The 19,374-nt window shown below is 31.2% G+C and overlaps 1 protein-coding gene across 1 annotated transcript; it reads left to right on the forward strand.

The window, feature by feature from the left end:
• The first annotated feature begins 5,284 nt into the window (after positions 1–5,284).
• Positions 5,285–14,243, forward strand: LOC143047649 (uncharacterized). The gene is made up of 7 exons (XM_076220834.1): positions 5,285–5,528; positions 7,149–7,307; positions 8,708–8,792; positions 9,133–9,232; positions 10,782–10,905; positions 11,850–11,979; positions 12,802–14,243. The coding sequence occupies exons 1-7, from the start codon at positions 5,430–5,432 to the stop codon at positions 13,716–13,718; spliced, it is 1,614 nt and encodes a 537-aa protein (XP_076076949.1). The 5' UTR covers positions 5,285–5,429; the 3' UTR covers positions 13,719–14,243.
• Positions 14,244–19,374: the final 5,131 nt, after the last annotated feature.

A 19,374-nucleotide genomic window follows, 5' to 3' on the forward strand; every position in this document is an offset into this window, starting at 1 on the left:
ATGGCTCTCTCTTAACACGGGTCAACCATTTATCGTCCCCTACCGACGGACTATCATCGTTTCCTCAAGACCATACTCGCAAATGGTGTCAAGAGAGAGCCGAAAATTCAGTCCCTGAAATTTTCATCCCGGAACAGGAATCGAACCAGCCTGCTGTTTGGCAGGTATCATCTGACCTTGACCACATTTTCATGGTCCATTGCTTAATGTTTTAGTTTCCATTGTCAAGTTTGTTTCTTTAATACTATAAGAAAGATGTGAACTATATTTTATGCATAGATTGATATTGTAAGGTGTACATGCCCTGACCTTGACATCATTTTCATAGTTCATAGGCCAATGTTAAATTTTCGTGGTTGGGTTCGTGTCTAAGAAATTGTAAGCAATTGATTAACTATGTTTGGTGTTTGGAATGATTATTAGGTGTACCTGTATTTCTGGTGTGGTTTATCTGACCTTGACCTTATTTTATTTGATCATGTTAAGTTAATGTGATATTTGTTGTGGAGCTTTACATTTAGGACTATCAACATAAAATTAATGTTAATAAAGCAGGCCAGACATTTCTGTGTGCACTCTTATTTGTCGTTGTAAATGTTTCACAGATTTTCCAGTCTTTTATAGGTTTTGTTTAGGCTCTATGGTGGCCTATAAAGTTAGATAAAGCCCACATTGACTGTCATGTTTCACTGCACGCAAACATTTCCAAGAGAAAATGAAGTTGGACTTTGATTTCATAACAATTTTCTCATCCCATTAATGATGAAGATCGAAAAAAAATATTCCCTTGAATTTGACAGTTGTAGGAAACTACATTTCATTGCAGTAAAAACAATCTGATTCATAAACATATATCTTTGGTGTTTTAACCCATCATTATTTTTTATTTGGCATTTCTATAGAAAATTTAGGACACTTGAGGTTATGGTTGCTATGCTTGTGCACAGGGAAAAAGGAGTGAAAATTGGTTAACTTCCAGTGATGGTTATTTTCTTATATGCAATTAAATGTTACGTGAAATTTTGTCTTTAGTTCTGGACAAGACTAATAGGTGAAATCAATGGTGGGTTACACCTGTAGTTTATCTACATTGTACATTTGATCTGTCCAGCAGTTATCATAGATGGAATAGTATAAAAGACTTCTCAAGCTTAAAATGTAAGGAATAGAGATACTAAGAAATATTTATTCTCGCAAAAGTGAGGGCCCTCATGGGGTTTTTGATTATGTGATTACTTGGCCGTTTTTTTAATGATTATTTGATTATTAAGCCAAATATTTCATGATTATTTGATTACCTAGGACTGTATTTTCAGTTTATGATTATTTGATTACTAAAGATAAGCAAATATTTAATGATTATGTGATTATATTGGCAAAAAAATGGTGATTATGTGATTACCAGGACCCCCCATGAGAAGCCTCAAAAGTGTTGGCGGGGGTATACGAATGTATCAAATACTAATCAACCTTCATTTTTCGTAGTTTCAGGCCTAAAGTAGACTAGACATTATTATTCGATTGTGTTCACGTGAAATTTGCGAGAGAAAAAAGAAAAGAAAAAAAAGAGCCCCCCCCCTTATATTTCATCTTCGCTAGTCAATGCATGGTTCCGATCCAGAGAGGAGGGAAGTGGATCGTAACCCTTGGCTAGCGAAGATGCCCTTATTTGGGGTTTGGTTGCTTATATAGAGAATCATTGAAGCACGACTGTAGCGGGTCCCCTTTTACGGACGGCAGTCAGTGCCCATCCCCCTCTTTATGAACATTTCTGGATCCGCCACTGGACAATAATATGACATTGTTTATAACAAAGATTCCAGGGGAACTTCTGTCAGGCAGAACAAATATACAGTTTGTACGTAATTAATGTATTTGCACCTTGATAATTTACTGTTTTGTGAAAATTTGTCTTTAATTTTAAAGTTTACCAAGTTCCATATTAATATTTAAAGTATACAATGAGATGCAAAAAGTCCTAAAGTAAGCACATACGTTACTGAAACTCCATTTGCGCATTTTCACTGAACTACACATTTTTGTTTGAGGCCGGGCAATTGATGCCCACATCCACCTGTGGGATTTTCACGCTGTGTTGAAGACCCGTTGGTGGCCTTAACTGTTTTTTTAGTATGAAGAAAACAAATTGCAATCACTATAAGAATAACCAGGTGCTCCGCAGGGCGCAGCTTTATACGACCGCAGAGGTCGAACCCTGAACAGTTGGGGCAAGTATGGACAAAACATTCAAGCGTGATACAGCTCTGAATTTGGATTGTGATCAAATTTTTGACATTACATGGGTTTTTTTTTACACAAAACAAATGTCAAGATTTTACAAATCAATTAAAGATTTCTTCTTCAAACTTTTTAAATCTAAAATTAAATAGTTGACACAGCATAGGTTTCTGACACAGAATGAATGTGGTCTAATGAACTTAAAAGTTTTTTTTTGCCTTTGAGCAATTCACTATGCTGTTGAATATTAATCCTCTCAAAAAAATGTTTGAAGAAATTTTCTTTTTATTTATGAAATCTGAAATGAGAAAAATTTAACCCCCCCCCTTTTTTTCACATCCCCGTTTTCCTTTTTCCAAAACTGATATCAATTCAGATTTCTAATGGATTTTGCAACAATAACTACTCTTTTAAATACATCATAAAATATTAAAATGTAAAATAAAGTGCTTGTTATCACTGAATGGTAAAGATTGGTTGGTAGTAAAAGTGAATATACATTGTTTATTGTATAAAACAATAAAAAAAAAACTTCATCAGCAACATTTTATATTGGCAAATTTCCAATGAAGTTATTTACATAAAGTTATTGGCAAATAAAAATAGAAAATGACATCATAGTCATGTCTGGCAAATGTCCAACATATATTATAGACTACTATTCTATACAAAGAAAGATAACTCCAATTGAAAATTAATTGCTATTGCACAATATTGTGCAATTAGATATTTCTTGCTATTGTGCAATACTGTGCAATTGAAAATTTCTTGCTATTGCACAATACTTGATATGGAATCCTGATTTGGACCAACTTGAAAACTGGGCCCATAATCAAAAATCAAAGTACATATTTAGATAAAGCATATCAAATAAGCACAAGAATTTAATTTTTGTTAAAATCAAACTTAGCTTAATTTTGGACCCTTTGGACCTTAATGTAGACCAATTTGAAAACTGGACCAAAAATTAAGAATCTACATACACAGTTAGATTTGGCATATCAAAGAACCCATTTATTCAATTTTTGATGAAATCAAACAAAGTTTAATTTTGGACCCCCATTTGGACCAATTTGAAAACTAGGCCAATAATTAATAATCTAAGTACATTTTTAAATTCAGCATATCAAAGAACCCCAAGTATTCAATTTTTGTTAAAATCAAACTAAGTTTAATATTGGACCCTTTGGACCTTAATGTAGACCAATTTGAAAACGGGACCAAAAATTAAGAATCTACATACATAGTTAGATTCGGCATATCAAAGAACCCCAATTATTCAATTTTTGATGAAATCACACAAAGTTCAATTTTGGACCCTTTGGGCCCCTTATTCCTAAACTGTTAGGACCAAAACTCCCAAAATCAAACCCAACCTTCCTTTTATGGTCATAAACCTTGTGTTTAAATTTCATAGATTTCTATTCACTTATACTAAAGTTATGGTGCAAAAACCAAAAATAATGCTTATTTGGGCCCCTTTTTGGCCCCTAATTCATAAACTGTTGTGACCTCAACTCCAAAAATCAATCCCAACCTTCCTTTTGTGGTCATAAACCTTGTGTTAAAATTTCATTGATTTCTATTAACTTATACTAAAGTTATTGTGCGAAAACCAAGAATAATGCTTATTTGAGCCCTTTTTTGGCCCTTAATTCCTAAACTGTTGGAACCAAAACTCCCAAAATCAATCCCAACCTTACTTTTGTGGTCATAAACTTTGTGTCAAAATTTCATAGATTTCTATTCACTTAAACTAAAGTTATAGTGCGAAAACCAAGAAAATGCTTATTTGGGCCCTTTTTGGCCCCTAATTCCTAAAATGTTGGGACCAAAACTCCTAAAATCAATCCCAACCTTCCTTTTGTGGTCATAAACCTTGTGTTAAAATTTCATTGATTTCTATTCACTTTTACTAAAGTAAGAGTGCGAAAACTAAAAGTATTCGGACGACGACGACGACGACGACGCCAACGTGATAGCAATATACGACCAAAAAATTAAAATTTTTGCGGTCGTATAAAAATTAATGGACATCTCCATCACAGCAAATGTGCAGTTATCGGTTGTCATAGTCAACCAAATGTCGTCAGTCTTTTGAGGGAGTAAAAGTCCGATAAAGTTACACAAAGGTTTGTCTGCCAAGTTCTTTGAAATTTCACAAAACCCGGGGCGCGTATTACTGTTCATAAAATAGTTGTAAATTACCCACAGCGTTCAGTATATAAAAAAAAATGAAACTACTATACGAATAAATAAGAATGGCCATATTACATCCACTTCGTTTTATGTTTGATGGATAGTTAGTGGTGTCATTGGCAATCATACCATATCTCCTTATTTTCAAATCTTCGTCACAGCAATTGTTTTAATTGTGCAGTTATCTGCTATAAGCACTATATTAACCGTGATTAAATATGTCAGTTTGGCTTTCCGGTCACTCGCCTTTTTTCAGTCATACCCAGAATATGTATACATTTCATTTTCTTAAATATTAAATGCATTGTAAAGCGAACATTATGGTGTATATATTTATTTTGTCATCTCGAGTCATTTATATTTCACATTTGAATTGTTTTCTTGTTTAGTATTTACAGTTACAAAGTAAATATGTTCATTTTGCTAATTATTGTACCGATTTTGCCCTTGTGGGTCCTCTATTAGAAATATGCTGAGGAATTATGTAGTCGGACAGTCACATCTTAATCTATATCTAACGTCTAGACAGAATTCAATTGGATCATGCAAATAAACAAGCTTTTTGAAAAGCTAATATTTTTCGAGTGTAACGGCATTAAGCGCGGACGTCTTAGAAGACACCATCAATTATTTTTCCGTCTTGTTAAAAATCCCTACGAGTTGTTGGTCATTTCAATTTTGCAAGTGAACATTAAAACATACAAGTTAGTTATACATAAACCAGTTAAAACCGGCTAGTTGACTAGGTATACAATTACTGAATACTTGGAATAGCTATTAAACGATAACAATTTACATCACGATCCAATTCTGAAATTTTCTGTCATAACAAATTACGGATAATTAAAAGCAGTTTCTAAAATTTTGACAAAATAGTCAAAACAAATTCTCTTCAAATATGAGGTGATCGTTTGTTTAGAGATTTTACTATTGCATTGTGGGATACAACTATATAAACCGCGGGTCGTGTTAAACTTTAGCGTGGGTTAACAATGAAGTTTGCCGAGGATAATCAATTGACCATTAAGGACTTGTCATTTAACTCAGACGAAGAAATAAAAAAGCTTGACGAGAATATAACCAAGTTAAAGGTAGGAATTTTGTTTACATTGCTGGTCTATTTTATTTTATTGTATATTTTCTCTTGTTAAATTTCGATTCTCATTCAAGTCCTTGTTGAATAATATTCGTTGATTTCGACGATATATACTGTAAACTACTGCTAATCTCATGTTGACTTGGTATGTCAGGCTCCGTGGCATTATCAAATGCGGTTTTTAACCGGTGTAGAAATGTTTTAAAATCCATTCACAAAATTTTCAGTTAAAACTGACGTGAGTTGTTGTCCTGTCAAATGCTGCGCGTAGCAGAAACGGGATTTCGGAGAGAATCGGTTTATATACTCCAATTTTACGACTTGTCACCTGATTTTCAGCAACCAATGAGATTCGCTTAAATGGACCAGTCCAGAAAAATTGTTGACGTAAACAGGAATTTTATATAGTCCATTTCTCAATTCTTTTTTAATCGACTGTGATTGGATAATTAAAATGGTATCGTCTCCTGATTGATTTTTTTCAATTAGTAAAATAAAAATTCTCACCTTCCATGATATAACTTGAGAACATTATACGATATTGGAGTGGTTATTAGTGAATAGAAATCAACATTTTCCTACCTATAAATGATTTTTTAATCTGAGATGTAATTGTAATATATATCTTTCACACTATTTTCATTTTGATAATTCTAATCATAATATTACATTTTATCAAACCCTATACAATGTACATTAGTTAACAACATGTTTTTTTAAATCCTTCACAAATATCCTAGATAATTTTACAAACTACTTAAATATGACATTAAGAAATCGAAATTTTGAAATCTCCCATAAAATATTAGATCCTCTCAACTATCTGGGACTATTATACTGTTAGTATGATAGTCCCAGCAACTATATACATTTTTCAACTACATTTGCAAGTTATTTTTTTTAATTATTTTTTTTCTGTGTGGGTTCCATAATATTCTCTTTATATCTTTTAGGGAAATGGTATAGTTGCCCTAGTAATTGTGGCATGTCTTTTGTCATACTATTTTATTTCAAAGCTGAAAAATAAATGTAAAAAGAATTTATTCTCACAATCAACAATTACATTCATATAATTTAAACACAACACAATGTTATTTAAATAATTTAAACACAACCTATTTAAGTCAAAATAGTTATAATGTCTTGATGAAAAAAACATTTTATTTTCGTAATATTTTGTTTCAAATGGAAGATATATTGTGTAATATTTAATATCTCATCTGGCAGCATTTGGGAGATATGACCCTTTTAGTAAAGGAGACATACATATTATATCTGGAAAGTTGACACGTCTAGTTCTGACAAAAATCTGTCAACTAATTTTTCAATGTTATTCAAATTATACCTTGAATATTTTAAGCTAGGCTTCAGTATGAAATTATGAAAAATCCTCATCATGCAAAATTGCTGGACTTCAGTTAAATTTAGGGGTAATGAATGGTCTTTGAGTAAACCTATTAATTTAGGGGCCAGCTGAGGCACGCCTTCAGATGTGGGATTTTTTCGCTGTATTGAAGACCCATTGGTCGCCTTCCGCTGTTTTCTTCTCTTTGGCGGGTTGTTGTCTCTTTGACACATTCCACTTTTCCATTCTCAATTCTAATCTTTATTTCAGGTATGTGGCAGTGGTTCAAGAAGGAACAGTTTGGAGGCTGCAAAGTCACCAAACTCCAGCAAAGGCAATGGAAAATGTGGTAGACCATCCAACCCTATTCCAAGGCACAAAAGAGATTCCCATATTAAAGCAGAGCATAAAAGGAGGGATAAAATACAGGTTTGCTTTTATAAACAAAGATATATCTTTATTTTTACAGCACTGGTAATTTTGCACTTATAAATTTGTAAATGTTCAGGAAAATGCTGAAACAATTTTCCATTTTAGAATGAAACATTTTCCATTTGATAGAAATGGAAATTTGTTTCTTTGTTTTTTTTACTATGCTTGTAACATATACTTTATGAGTAGTCTATTTTTAAAGTTGAATGTGTATTTAAGGTGTAAATTATATTATATTTGTTTATATTATATGATATGATTTTTTTGTGATGCATTTATATTGCAGTATTTGAATATTTGCTATAAGAAAAACTTGTGTCTGGCGAATGTTTTTTTCAGACACATATTTTTCTGAGCTACAATAATATCTTAATTTCACCTGAACCCCCCACACTTATCCAATTTGAAAAAAGGGGCATACAATCTGAATCGTGTAACTGAAATTCATTGCATAAAAATTAAATTCATTTGATACTTAAAAAAAAGAAATTGGGCAAATGAAAACGACATTTGCACTAAAAAAAATTTATAGAGAGGAGGTTCAGATGAATATTTCTATATTATCTATATATACATTTATTGATTTATTTTTTTGTACTATACAAGTGATTATGATATACATTCTTATTTGCACAAACTTTTAAAGGCATGCATATTTCTGTGTGTTACTCAATGCATCACTTTTTCAGAATGAATGAATATTTTATGATTCGGAATGATTGAGGTTTATTGAGTTGGTAAAAAATCAGGGACCAAAGAATTTGGACCTTTTGAAAAATCTAAAAGCTTATTTGGGCCAGATCCCCATAATTCTAGGGTCAGGTAAAGTATCTAAGGTAACTGTATATGTGTAAAATGTTATAATTGTTGTTTATTTATTGAATTTATGTATTGGCATTAAAAAAAAAAATCATAGGCTTCTATCTTTTCAGATGAATAATGATTTTGTTAAAAGCTGATTTCTGTGTTGAAAATAGTTTATACTCTTGAACATGTTTATAAATGTAAACTTTTTCATAAAAAAAGTGTGTCTGAAAGGGAAGAATTTCAATGTTTAGTAAATTACAAATCTATGATGAGAAGCTATGATATTTTTGGGTCAAAAAATTAATATAAAACTGCTTTTTGTTTATAACTGCAAACACAAAATTATTTAGCATTTGACAATTCCATACTCAAAAGTTTATCTTAATTAATACCTATCTAAGGAAAGTAACTCAATTGTTGCAGATGAAGCAAAAAGCAGGGATATTTTGATTTTGAAGTTATTGTTTGAGCTAATACCATATTTATTCTCAATAAGGAACTAATTTTTCTAATGATATATTTATTTCAGTGAAATTTGAATAATTTAAAATCTCAATTTTTCATGCCTGGGTTGCTTATTTTGTTTTCAGAAAGGCTTTGATTCTCTACGTGAGCTAGTTCCAGCCCTAGAAAACGTTTCCTCTAAAGAAAGCAAGTCATCAATGTTGTTTAAAAGTAGGTATTAGATATTTTAGTATGAAATATATGTAAAATTTAAGTTTATAGTTACTCTTGATGTGTTTTCTGTCTTGTTAAGATATTGGTATTTAAGGGTTGTGTCAAGTCTATTGATACAGTTACTAGTCTCGGTAAAAATTGTTTAACCATACAACAGAATTTGGACTTCTTTAAATTCACTATCATAAGTTAATTTGGATTATTTTCAAGAGACTTGTATAAGTATCGGTTGACCTGTCACATAAATTGTTCGCTTGTTTTTACTTAAGTTTTGTTGTGAAGCCTCCGAATTAATGGGGCACTCACCCAAAAATTCTGACCAATCTCCCTATTGTAGCTGCTGAATACTGTCGCCAACTTAAGGTTGAATCTAAGGCCGAGCAGGACGAGGCCCTTGCCCTGCACCATGAAATAGAGGCTCTGGGTAACCAAATTCAGTAAGTCTAAAAACAATTATTATTTGTGTTGAATTTAATGCAAATGAATTGTAATGTTTCTAATGTAACGATACATTATTTTGTTTTTAAATCTAAAAACATTGATGAGCGTATTTATTTGTCATGTTTGTATGCAGCAAGATATATTATACCATACTATACTGCTAGAATTTTTCTTGATTTTCAATTTGTTTGACAATGGAAGACAAATAGAAAAAGTCAAAATTACTGCATTATCTCCTCTTGAATTGATTTGTCCAGCTTGTATCAACCAATCAAATCATTTTATCCAAATTTTAAGCCAGTTTATTCAAATGTCTTCACATGGAGAAGCTCAGTCTTTAACAGTAAACAAGAGCTGTTCAAGATCTGATATTAAGCAGGTTTCTAGATTTTTCCTTATGTCAGAGGTTTGTACTTTTATTAGTATCGAATTTGCTTAACCTTGCAACAGGAAAAAAAAAAGGAAAAAGATCTTGAAATCTTATTCAGATGAGAGATTATGCATGTTGTTTACTTATTTAAACATGATAAAGGTTCTGTTTATAAGTCAATCTTGCCTTTCACAGAAAAAAACTGTTTTACACTTGTGAAGTGGTTGAAAGCTAGTACATCATCTTGGGGAGATTGCAGTAACTTATATTTCAAAAATACAAGTTTGAAACTCAGTCTGTTTGTAAGAGTTATCACAAACTGTAAGCTTCTTTAATTAGATAAAATTTTAAGTATTTAAGAAAATTTAATCATGTATGTATCATTGGAGACCTTTTTATCTCCAATTTCCCCTTAGAATCCATTAGTATGGATATTGTAGATTTTTTGATTTTTTTTTTTGCACAGGTCCATATTTATATTAATATAGTTATTGTTTTAATTGTAGATGATTTACACTAATTTTCTTTTTTTTTACAGGAGTATATGATATATTACATAGTTTACAAATATATAATTAGTAACGATAAATGTTCTAAATTATAAATGCTTTTTAAAGTATGAAAGCATTTAAGTTTATAGTTTGTGATGCACAAAATTCTAGCAGTTTAGTATACAACACATTTCTGACCAAAAAGTTCATGTGTGTTTGATAATTTTTTTAAAGATTTGTTATTCAAGAAGAGTAGAATTGGAAAGTGAATATTCACTCTTGCTTTTATTTTATTTTAAACAAATTCTCTGCTTTGGGTGTCAGAAATGTCCATTGCTTTAAAAAGGAGACAAATGCATTGAAAATATTTTTCAAAAAAAAAGGCCTTGCTTTAGATTTTTTTTTAGAACAGATATTTTAAAAATAAAAAGTTCTTGAACATATTTTGTATGTGTCTATCTTTAGATTAACAAAACTTGATATACTATTATAAGAATTTTTACCAATGGAAATTTTATATGTTATTTCCAATGATCTTTACAGAAATAATCCATACTTGTATAAATTCTAAACTTTTCATTTTTGATGAGAATGCATTTGTCTCTTGAAATGAATTACCTTACCTTTTTTCCAGGTATATTTCATGTGAACGTCTTCTCATTTTGTGTACTACTTATTTTTTAGTATTCTACAAATGGAATTGCCTGCTGTTGGTATAAAACTACAAGAGAAGTCCAGCACTGACCTTGATGCAATGTTTGACAAGTATGTGAAGCAGAAAACACAAGAAAACTGGAAATTCTGGATGGTATCCTTTGGTTTTTATCTGTTATGCAGCGTGTTGTTATTGTCTCTCCTGAGATACATAGAGAGTAATCAGGCATTGATTTAAGTGTCAACATTTGTATAAATCTTTAGATTTCAAAAAGAGGAAGAGGTAGTTACTCCATATTTTGTATATGCCTATCGTTTCTGACATTATGCAAAGTCAGGAAGTAGTAAGTTTTTATTAGTTCTTTAAAGCTAAAAGGAAGCCTCAGTTGGGAAGTTTTCCAATAGTTCGTCTTCAGTAATCACTAGCCTTTAATCGCAGAGTTTGAGAGTTTGAACCCAATCATGAGAATTGCCTATTTCCTGTCAAAGGTTTTGTTTCTTTTAAGGTTCTCTGGCTTCCTACTGAAAAAAAAAGATTTTACACACACCAGTCAAGCAAAAGTACAACTTTACTATATATTTTTTAATAAACGTATAAAATTAAGTTATTCATAATTTTTGAAACTAAAGTATCAAATTATCTCCCCCTTTAAATTAAAGATATAATAGAAACCTTGTAATTTGGAATTAGAGTGAAATAAGATATCATTTGATTAAACTTAAAGCAGGTGGTTATTGCCTTTTACTAATAGAAAATTCAATACATTGTAAAAGTATATTTTGAAATAAGTGTAGAATAAGCTTTCTTCTAATTCATTAGTGACTTTATAAACCACAAGTTGCATTTGCTAGCAGCTCTTCCCTCCCTTTTGTTATTTAACATTTATGTTGATTATTTTTAATGCCCTTTCTCTCCATTCTGTACTTTTATTTTGTCTAAAAGCCCAAATTACTTTTATCCAGCTTTCATTATATTTTATTTACATGAACCTGTTGCATGACAATTTGAGTTGCTTCCCTTGCAATGTTAAAATTTTGTAACAAGGGAAACAACTCTAATTAACTTAGATAAAAATGAATTCCTTAACATGTTGTCAGTTCCGCTTTTTGTTGAAACCATTGTTTGAGGCTTATAAAAAAGCTATGGAAGGTGTGACCAGGGAGATGTTTGTGAATTCAGTTGGAAAGTGGGTCGAAGAAAATATGTCCCTTATAAATCTCCGACCAGGTAAAAATTAATATATATAATATAGTAATAGTTCTTTACTTTATACAGATGATACTAAACTTTAAAATTAACAAAACTACAAAGTAGAGATTGTCGTCTAAAAATGCGCTTCATTTTGTTCCTAACAGATGAAAAACATGGCCACCACAAGAAAATTAAATCTGCATCATATATAAATTGCTTCAGACTGTGCCACAATTCTATATAGTCAAGATAGAATTATGTATATGTATATAAAAACTACAAGTCTATTATAGATAAAATTATTTACAAATTAGTTAACACAGCATATTAAGACTGAAATTGTCAGTTGATCAATGAGATATAACCTCCTTAGTTGACAAATTAGTTATTGCTCATTGTTGTTGAACTGGTACAATGTATGCTTACCATGGAGGCAACTATCCTCTAAAGACACCAAAAGTTGAGGATTTGTAAACATTTACAATCTTCATCTATTAGACATACTACATACTAATCATTACAAGACCTCATTATACAAAATGTGAAACAATTCAAAAAAGAAATGTATGCTAAATGTAGATAAGAAGGCAACTACAAACGGCAACCACTAAATAACAGGCTAAAACAAAAGAAAAAACATTTTGAATTATGAAAATGTAAATTTAAGGAGGAGGACAACTAACTCACAAGTAAATATATCTATTTTCCCTGTCAACTGTTTAATTTACTTGCATTGTGTAACATTTCTTCAGAAACCCAATTATTATATCAATAACCCCTGACTTAAAGAATTTTTTATTATATTTAGATCTGAACTATTAAATTTTATAAAAAGATTAAAGGTCTTGTATTTTTTAGCTGTTTTGTCAGCCCTGAGGAAGGTCAGCACAAAAACCAAAATAATGGACAAACCAGAGGAATTTAAGAGAAATGTGGAGGAGATTATAACACATTTAGGTGACGTGAATGGTAATGATTCTTCAGAAAAGGACGCAGAGCTGAGATCTACAAATACATATCTTAAAACACAACAACTTCCAAAAGAGCAGAGTAATCCTGTTATATCTTCTGCACCATATCATCATCTGACCTTGTCACCAAACCTCACTTTAAGTACAAGTTCTCCACAAGTAGGATCGGACAATAAATTCAACCATGGAGATTCTAATTTACAATCATCATTGACGACGCCCTCTACAATTTTCCATCATGATGCACATGTGCAGTCATCGTATGATGCAAGTCTGCCAAACGAAATAATGAGCACTAACTCAGGACTCGCCACAGGGGAGATAACAAATGATCATTCTCATGATGTTCCTATGACATCATTTGATCTGTGGGATATCCCGTCTAAACTTCCGTCAGTTGATTCCTCCTCTTCTCTTGTGGATATGGTTTATACAAGCGCTGAAGAAAACATATTATATGATTCGATTCTTAACTCTTTCAGACAAAGTGAATGTGTAAGCTCAGTATTTTCTTCGTCACATGATCTGATGCAGGTACAGCCTCTTCATGACTTGTCAGATATAACACATGAGTTATTTCCTTCCTGTATAACAACGGCATCAACAACGTGTCATAATTCCACATTCCCTGTGATGTCAACAGGTTATGATCATACGGCAGTTGACATGTTGACACATCCGTCATTCTCTGACCTTGACATTATGCCATCATCAATGGAATCATCTGTTGATCCTATTACATTCCTGTTGGATGCCGATTCCAAAGATAGCACGTTTCATTCATCTTCATTTTCAAATTTATGATGAACAATCAGTATTATTCTTCAGCTATTGTTAAAACTATTGTTAGTACCCAGGCTAAAAACTATTGTTACCCAGGCTAGACTTTATTATTTCTGTTTGCATTAAAGCATTACAAATAACCCTTGCAATGTTCAATTTGTAAAATTTAACCAAGATTAAATAAAAAAAAATCAATACCAAAAAACAAAAAAATTGAGAAAAAGAACGAGGGTAAAATGAAATGCTTACCTTAATTTAGATACAGAGAAAAGAAGTTAATTAGTTTAAGGGTTGTCTGATCTAAGCAAATACAGAATCCTAAAAGTATTATTGCCAAAAATCGGGCACATATGTATTGGTTTATAAGTTATCAGAATTTAGTGTTACCGGTACCTTATAATTGTATATAGAAATACAATATGTGATATTTTATTATATTATTATTTTCAGCATTTTTGAGTTGTTGTTATTTACCTGCAATCTGAAATGATTTTGTTTTTGTTCATTTTAATTATATCGGGTGTCTACATAAAGTTGCAGAAATTGTTTTTGCTCATTATTTGCCATTTTTATGTTATTTTCATGTCTAATTGTAATCAGTGGTCAAGTATCAATTTTCTATTTCAAACAGATAACTAATTAATGAAAGATATCTTAAATTCACTTCTTAATCCAATTTTTGTTTGACATTTCAGTAAGAGGGAAATCGTAACTTGTTGTTTTATGTCATCCTCAATATTCTTGAAATATTTGCCACTGGAGCAAACAATCAATCAGTATGCTTCCTTTTAATTTTTATGATTTTTTTCATGTAAAAGATACATGTATTCAACTATTTTCAATCCTCTTTTATTCAATATGAAATAGGACCTACAAATGAATGTCTACAAGGAATTGATCCAATTGGTCAGTTTTCCCACTAAAAATTTGCAATTCAACAGTAAATAATTACATTAGATGTATGTTTCATTATAATACTTTATTCCGATTGACTTACTGCACATCACGTGTTATTCCTAAAGCTATTGCATTACTCAATGAAACTGATCATTCATGATAGCATGTGGTCCCACAATAAAGTGCACAGGTGAATTAAATAAACAAATTATAAAATTCGTGTTTTCATGATCATAGCTAAAAAATGTAATTACATGTATAAGTATTGAATGCTTCTTTTTTGTAACTTCATAGAGTTGTAAAAGTGTTGGCCGCGCTCACATTTTTAGAATGAAGCTCCATACAAAATGTACTTTGGTCAACGCTTTTACACCCAAATAAAGTTACAAAAAGAAGCATTCAATTCTTAATAACAAGGTGTTTTCAAAAATGGTTCTTCAATATGAAAGAAAAAATATTTTGTCATTTTTGTTTTTTTTGACGACCATTGTGGATTAAATATTTTTCATTGGATACCAATTTTCGTGGGTACAGGTGAACCGTAAATTCAAATGTTCAAGAATTACAAATTTTCAATAGGCTGTGTATGCGAAGATTTACAAAACAATGAAATCAAATATCCATGAAAATTGCAAGTTTTCCTCAATCCATGAAAATTTGATACCCAAGAAATTAAATGATCTACAGTATTCTTCAGATTCTTTGAATGTAAACCTTTAATTTGATATACTGGTTTCAATTTGATTTATTAAAAACTTGCATTAAGAGATTTAATATGTATAATATAATAAATGTGTCGGTATGTTAGACAATCATTTATGAATACTTGAAAAATATTCTCCAGAAATTACCAAGTAGTTTTTTTATGTAACTCATAAAGATTCAAGTAAAGGGCATTATAAGATATTAAAACAGTTCTGCATGAAGGAAAGATGATATTTTGTCAACTAGAATATTTACTCCAAGTGTAAAAGTAATACATTCTGTCCAACTCATTAATCCCTTAACTTACCCTCTATGATTTTCCTACTTGGATATTTAGAGAATGGACTACCAAAGTCGTTTTGTAAATTTAAATTCAGGCAGGCCCTTCAAATTTAAGATTATAAAGTGGCAGAGCAAATTATTTGGACCTCTACTTTAATATATTACAATTATATACATGTTTATTTGGTAAATTTATGTTTTTATTTCATATCCGATATGTTATAATAATGTATATGCTGTAATTCAGAAATTATCAGGTGCATCTTTTATTGTGATTTTTGAAAAATGGACAAAACAGTGAGACTTATTATCACAATTTAGAAAAGTCTGAAAAAAGATTTCATAACAGATACCGCTAATCAAATTCTTGTCATTGCTGTACATTCCCAATCGCATTATTTGCATTCATGAAAACCTCAATAATCATAGGATACTGGGGGTCCTGGAGGGCTTGGGGCCCCCTTTAGTGATTATATAGGGAATGACTGATGCATGACTGGACACCGCCCTCATTATAAAAAGTTCTGTATCTGCCACTGATAATTTCAAAATTAACAGTATTTGAAATAAAAAAGCAAAGAATATTTATATTCAGAAAATGGTAAATAAATGGCAAATATTCTACAGCCAACAATATTTAGAGATTTCTTAATGACACTTCTGTATGTGTTGTAGTAAAATAGAAAATTACTGAAAAATTTAAACTGTGATTTTAATTCAATCTGTATACATCCAACGGATTTAGTATAAAGACACCATAAACAGTATAAGAAATGCATCACCTTGTGCAATGCCAAAGTAAGATGCGATTTTAATTATTGCAATGAACTTTCTTTCTGACCACTGCATTTAGAAATATCATCCCAATAATTTCTGAATTCACATAATATATAATTTCTGTGGTTTATATTACTATTCACTTTAATTTAGTGAAGGGTTCTCTTGAATCAATGTTATACTTTTGATCATGTTGATGTGGCATTTTATTTTGTTGCCGAGATAAAAGAAATATTTTAAGAGCTCTTATTACTTTATGCATAAATTAAGTGAGAAGACCAGACAACTTAGGGCTATTCCAGAAAAAAATGTATGGGGGGGTTGGAAGGCACATTATTTTAATAATACATGGGTGATGGGTATCATAGCAACTTTTCATACTATAATGCACTATAATTCTCAATTACAATTGTCTGGGTGGCGGGTGCTGACAAAAACTGCCTTCCAACCCCCCCATACATTTTTTTCTGGAATAGCCCTTATTAAAAATGACAATGACATGTAAATATAAGGAGTGATGGTATGATTGCTGTATAGACATATATCCACTAGAGTTCAAAGGAAGTAGATGTTAGCAGTACAGCCTTCAACAATGAGAAAAACTCCATACCGTATAGTCTGCACAGACAAGAAAAATGTGGAATAATTATAACAAAAACACTAAATGATCTAATTCATAATAAAACAATTTTAGAAAAACAAATATGACAGACATGAACCAAAAACAACTGCTGAACTACAGGCTCCTGACTTGTGACAGGCACATACAGAATTTGGCAGGGTTGAAATAGTTGTAAGTACTCAACCCTCCCTTAATCTGCTACCTTGATTAGACAGCAAAACAAGCTAGAAATCAGTATCAATTGGCTTTACTTAAGAGATGGGTTCAAGCTGGGACTAAAAGGACTAACTTAAAAAAAAAACACCAATAGAAACAAAGCAGCCAAATAATATCAGTAACTGAAAGCTTGTTCAAAAACAAATTTTAACTAATAACTAAATCATGTTCTCGCACACTAAAGTATCAATCTAACAATCTGTACACATCCAACTGATTTAGTTCATAGCCGCTATAAACAGTAAGAGAAAAGCGTGATCTTGTGCAATGCCAAAATATAAAACAGTATCAGCATGATGTAGTATAATGAGTTATTATAACTCTACAATATAAAGAATAAATTCATCATAGATACCAGGATTAAATTTTATGTTAGCCAGATGTGCGTTTCGTCTACAAAAGACTAATCAGTGACCACACCACTATAATGACTTCACTGTAATACTCACCAATATAATGAATTCACTGTATATCTCACCACTTCTATAAATTCACCGTATATCACACCAGTCATGAATTCAGTGTATTACACACCACTGTACTGAATTACCCTTTTTCACACCACTATAATAAATTCACCGTATTATTCACCACTAAAATGAATTCTCCATATTACTTGCCAATATAAATAATTCACTGTATTACACATCACAAATGAATTTACTGTATTACACACCAATGTTCTGAATTAACCGTTTTAATACCACTATAATGAAATCACAGAATTACTCACCACTAAAATGAATTCACTGTTTTACTCACCTCAATAATGATTTCATCGTATTACTCGTCACTATAATGAATTCACCGTTTTACTCAACACTATAATGATTCATTATATTACACACCTCAAAAATGATTTCACCGTATTACAACTATAATGAATTCACCGTATTACACACCTCAATAATGATTTCACCGTATTACTCACCATTATTATCAATTCACTGTATTGCACACCACAATTATAAATTCACTGTATTTACTCCCCACTATGATAAATTCACAATATTACTCACCACTAATGAATTCTCCATAATTCTCACCACTATAATGAATTTTCAGTATAACTCACCACTATGATAAATTCACTGTACTACTCACCAATATAATTAATTCACCACTAATGAATTCTTCATAATTCTCACCACTATAGTGAATTTTCAGTATAACTCACCACTATGATAAATTCACCGTAATACGCCCCACTATAATTAATTCACTGTACTACTCACCAATATAATAAATTCACCGTATTACTTACCACTATAATGAATTATCCGTATTACACACCACTGCATGGAATTCAGTTTTAATACCACTATAATGCAATCACAGTGTAACACACCACTTTAATGAATTCATCGTATTACACACCACTAAAATGAATTCACTGTATCACACAACACAACTACAATGAAATTACAGTATTACACACCACGAGAAAAATGATGAATTCACCGTATTACTCACCACTTTAATGAATTCTCCGTATTACACACCACTAGAATGAATTCACTGTATTACACACCACTGTACTGATTTCACTGTTTTGACACCACTATATTGAAATCAAAGTATTACACACCACTATAATGAATTCACCGTATAACACACCACTATATTGAATTCACCGTATTGCTTACCACCATAATGAATTCATCGGATTACACACCATTAGAAGGAATTTATTGTATTTCACACCACTGTAGTGAATTCATCGTTTTAACACCACTATAATGAAATCACAGTATTCGAACCACTGTACTGAATTCATTGTTTTACTAACTACTATAACAATTTCACCGAATTACTCAACTATATAATGAATTCTTCGTATTACTCACCTATACAATAAATTCACCGTATTACGAACCATTATATGAATTCTCCGTATTACTCACCACTTTTACAAAATTCACCGTATTACACACCACTTATAAATTTACTGTATTACACACCACTGTTATTAATTCACCGTTTTAACACCACTATAATGAAATCACTGTATTACACACTACAACAAAGAATTCACCGTATTACTCACCACTTTAATGAATTCACCGTTTTACTCACTACTACAATAAATTCAAAGTATTACTCACCACTATGATGAATTCACCATATTGCTCACCACTATAACGAATTCATCGCATTACTCACCACTGTGATGAATTC

The sequence above is a fragment of the Mytilus galloprovincialis genome, chromosome 10 (assembly GCF_965363235.1).
Source record: "Mytilus galloprovincialis chromosome 10, xbMytGall1.hap1.1, whole genome shotgun sequence".
Lineage (NCBI taxonomy): Eukaryota > Metazoa > Mollusca > Bivalvia > Mytilida > Mytilidae > Mytilus > Mytilus galloprovincialis.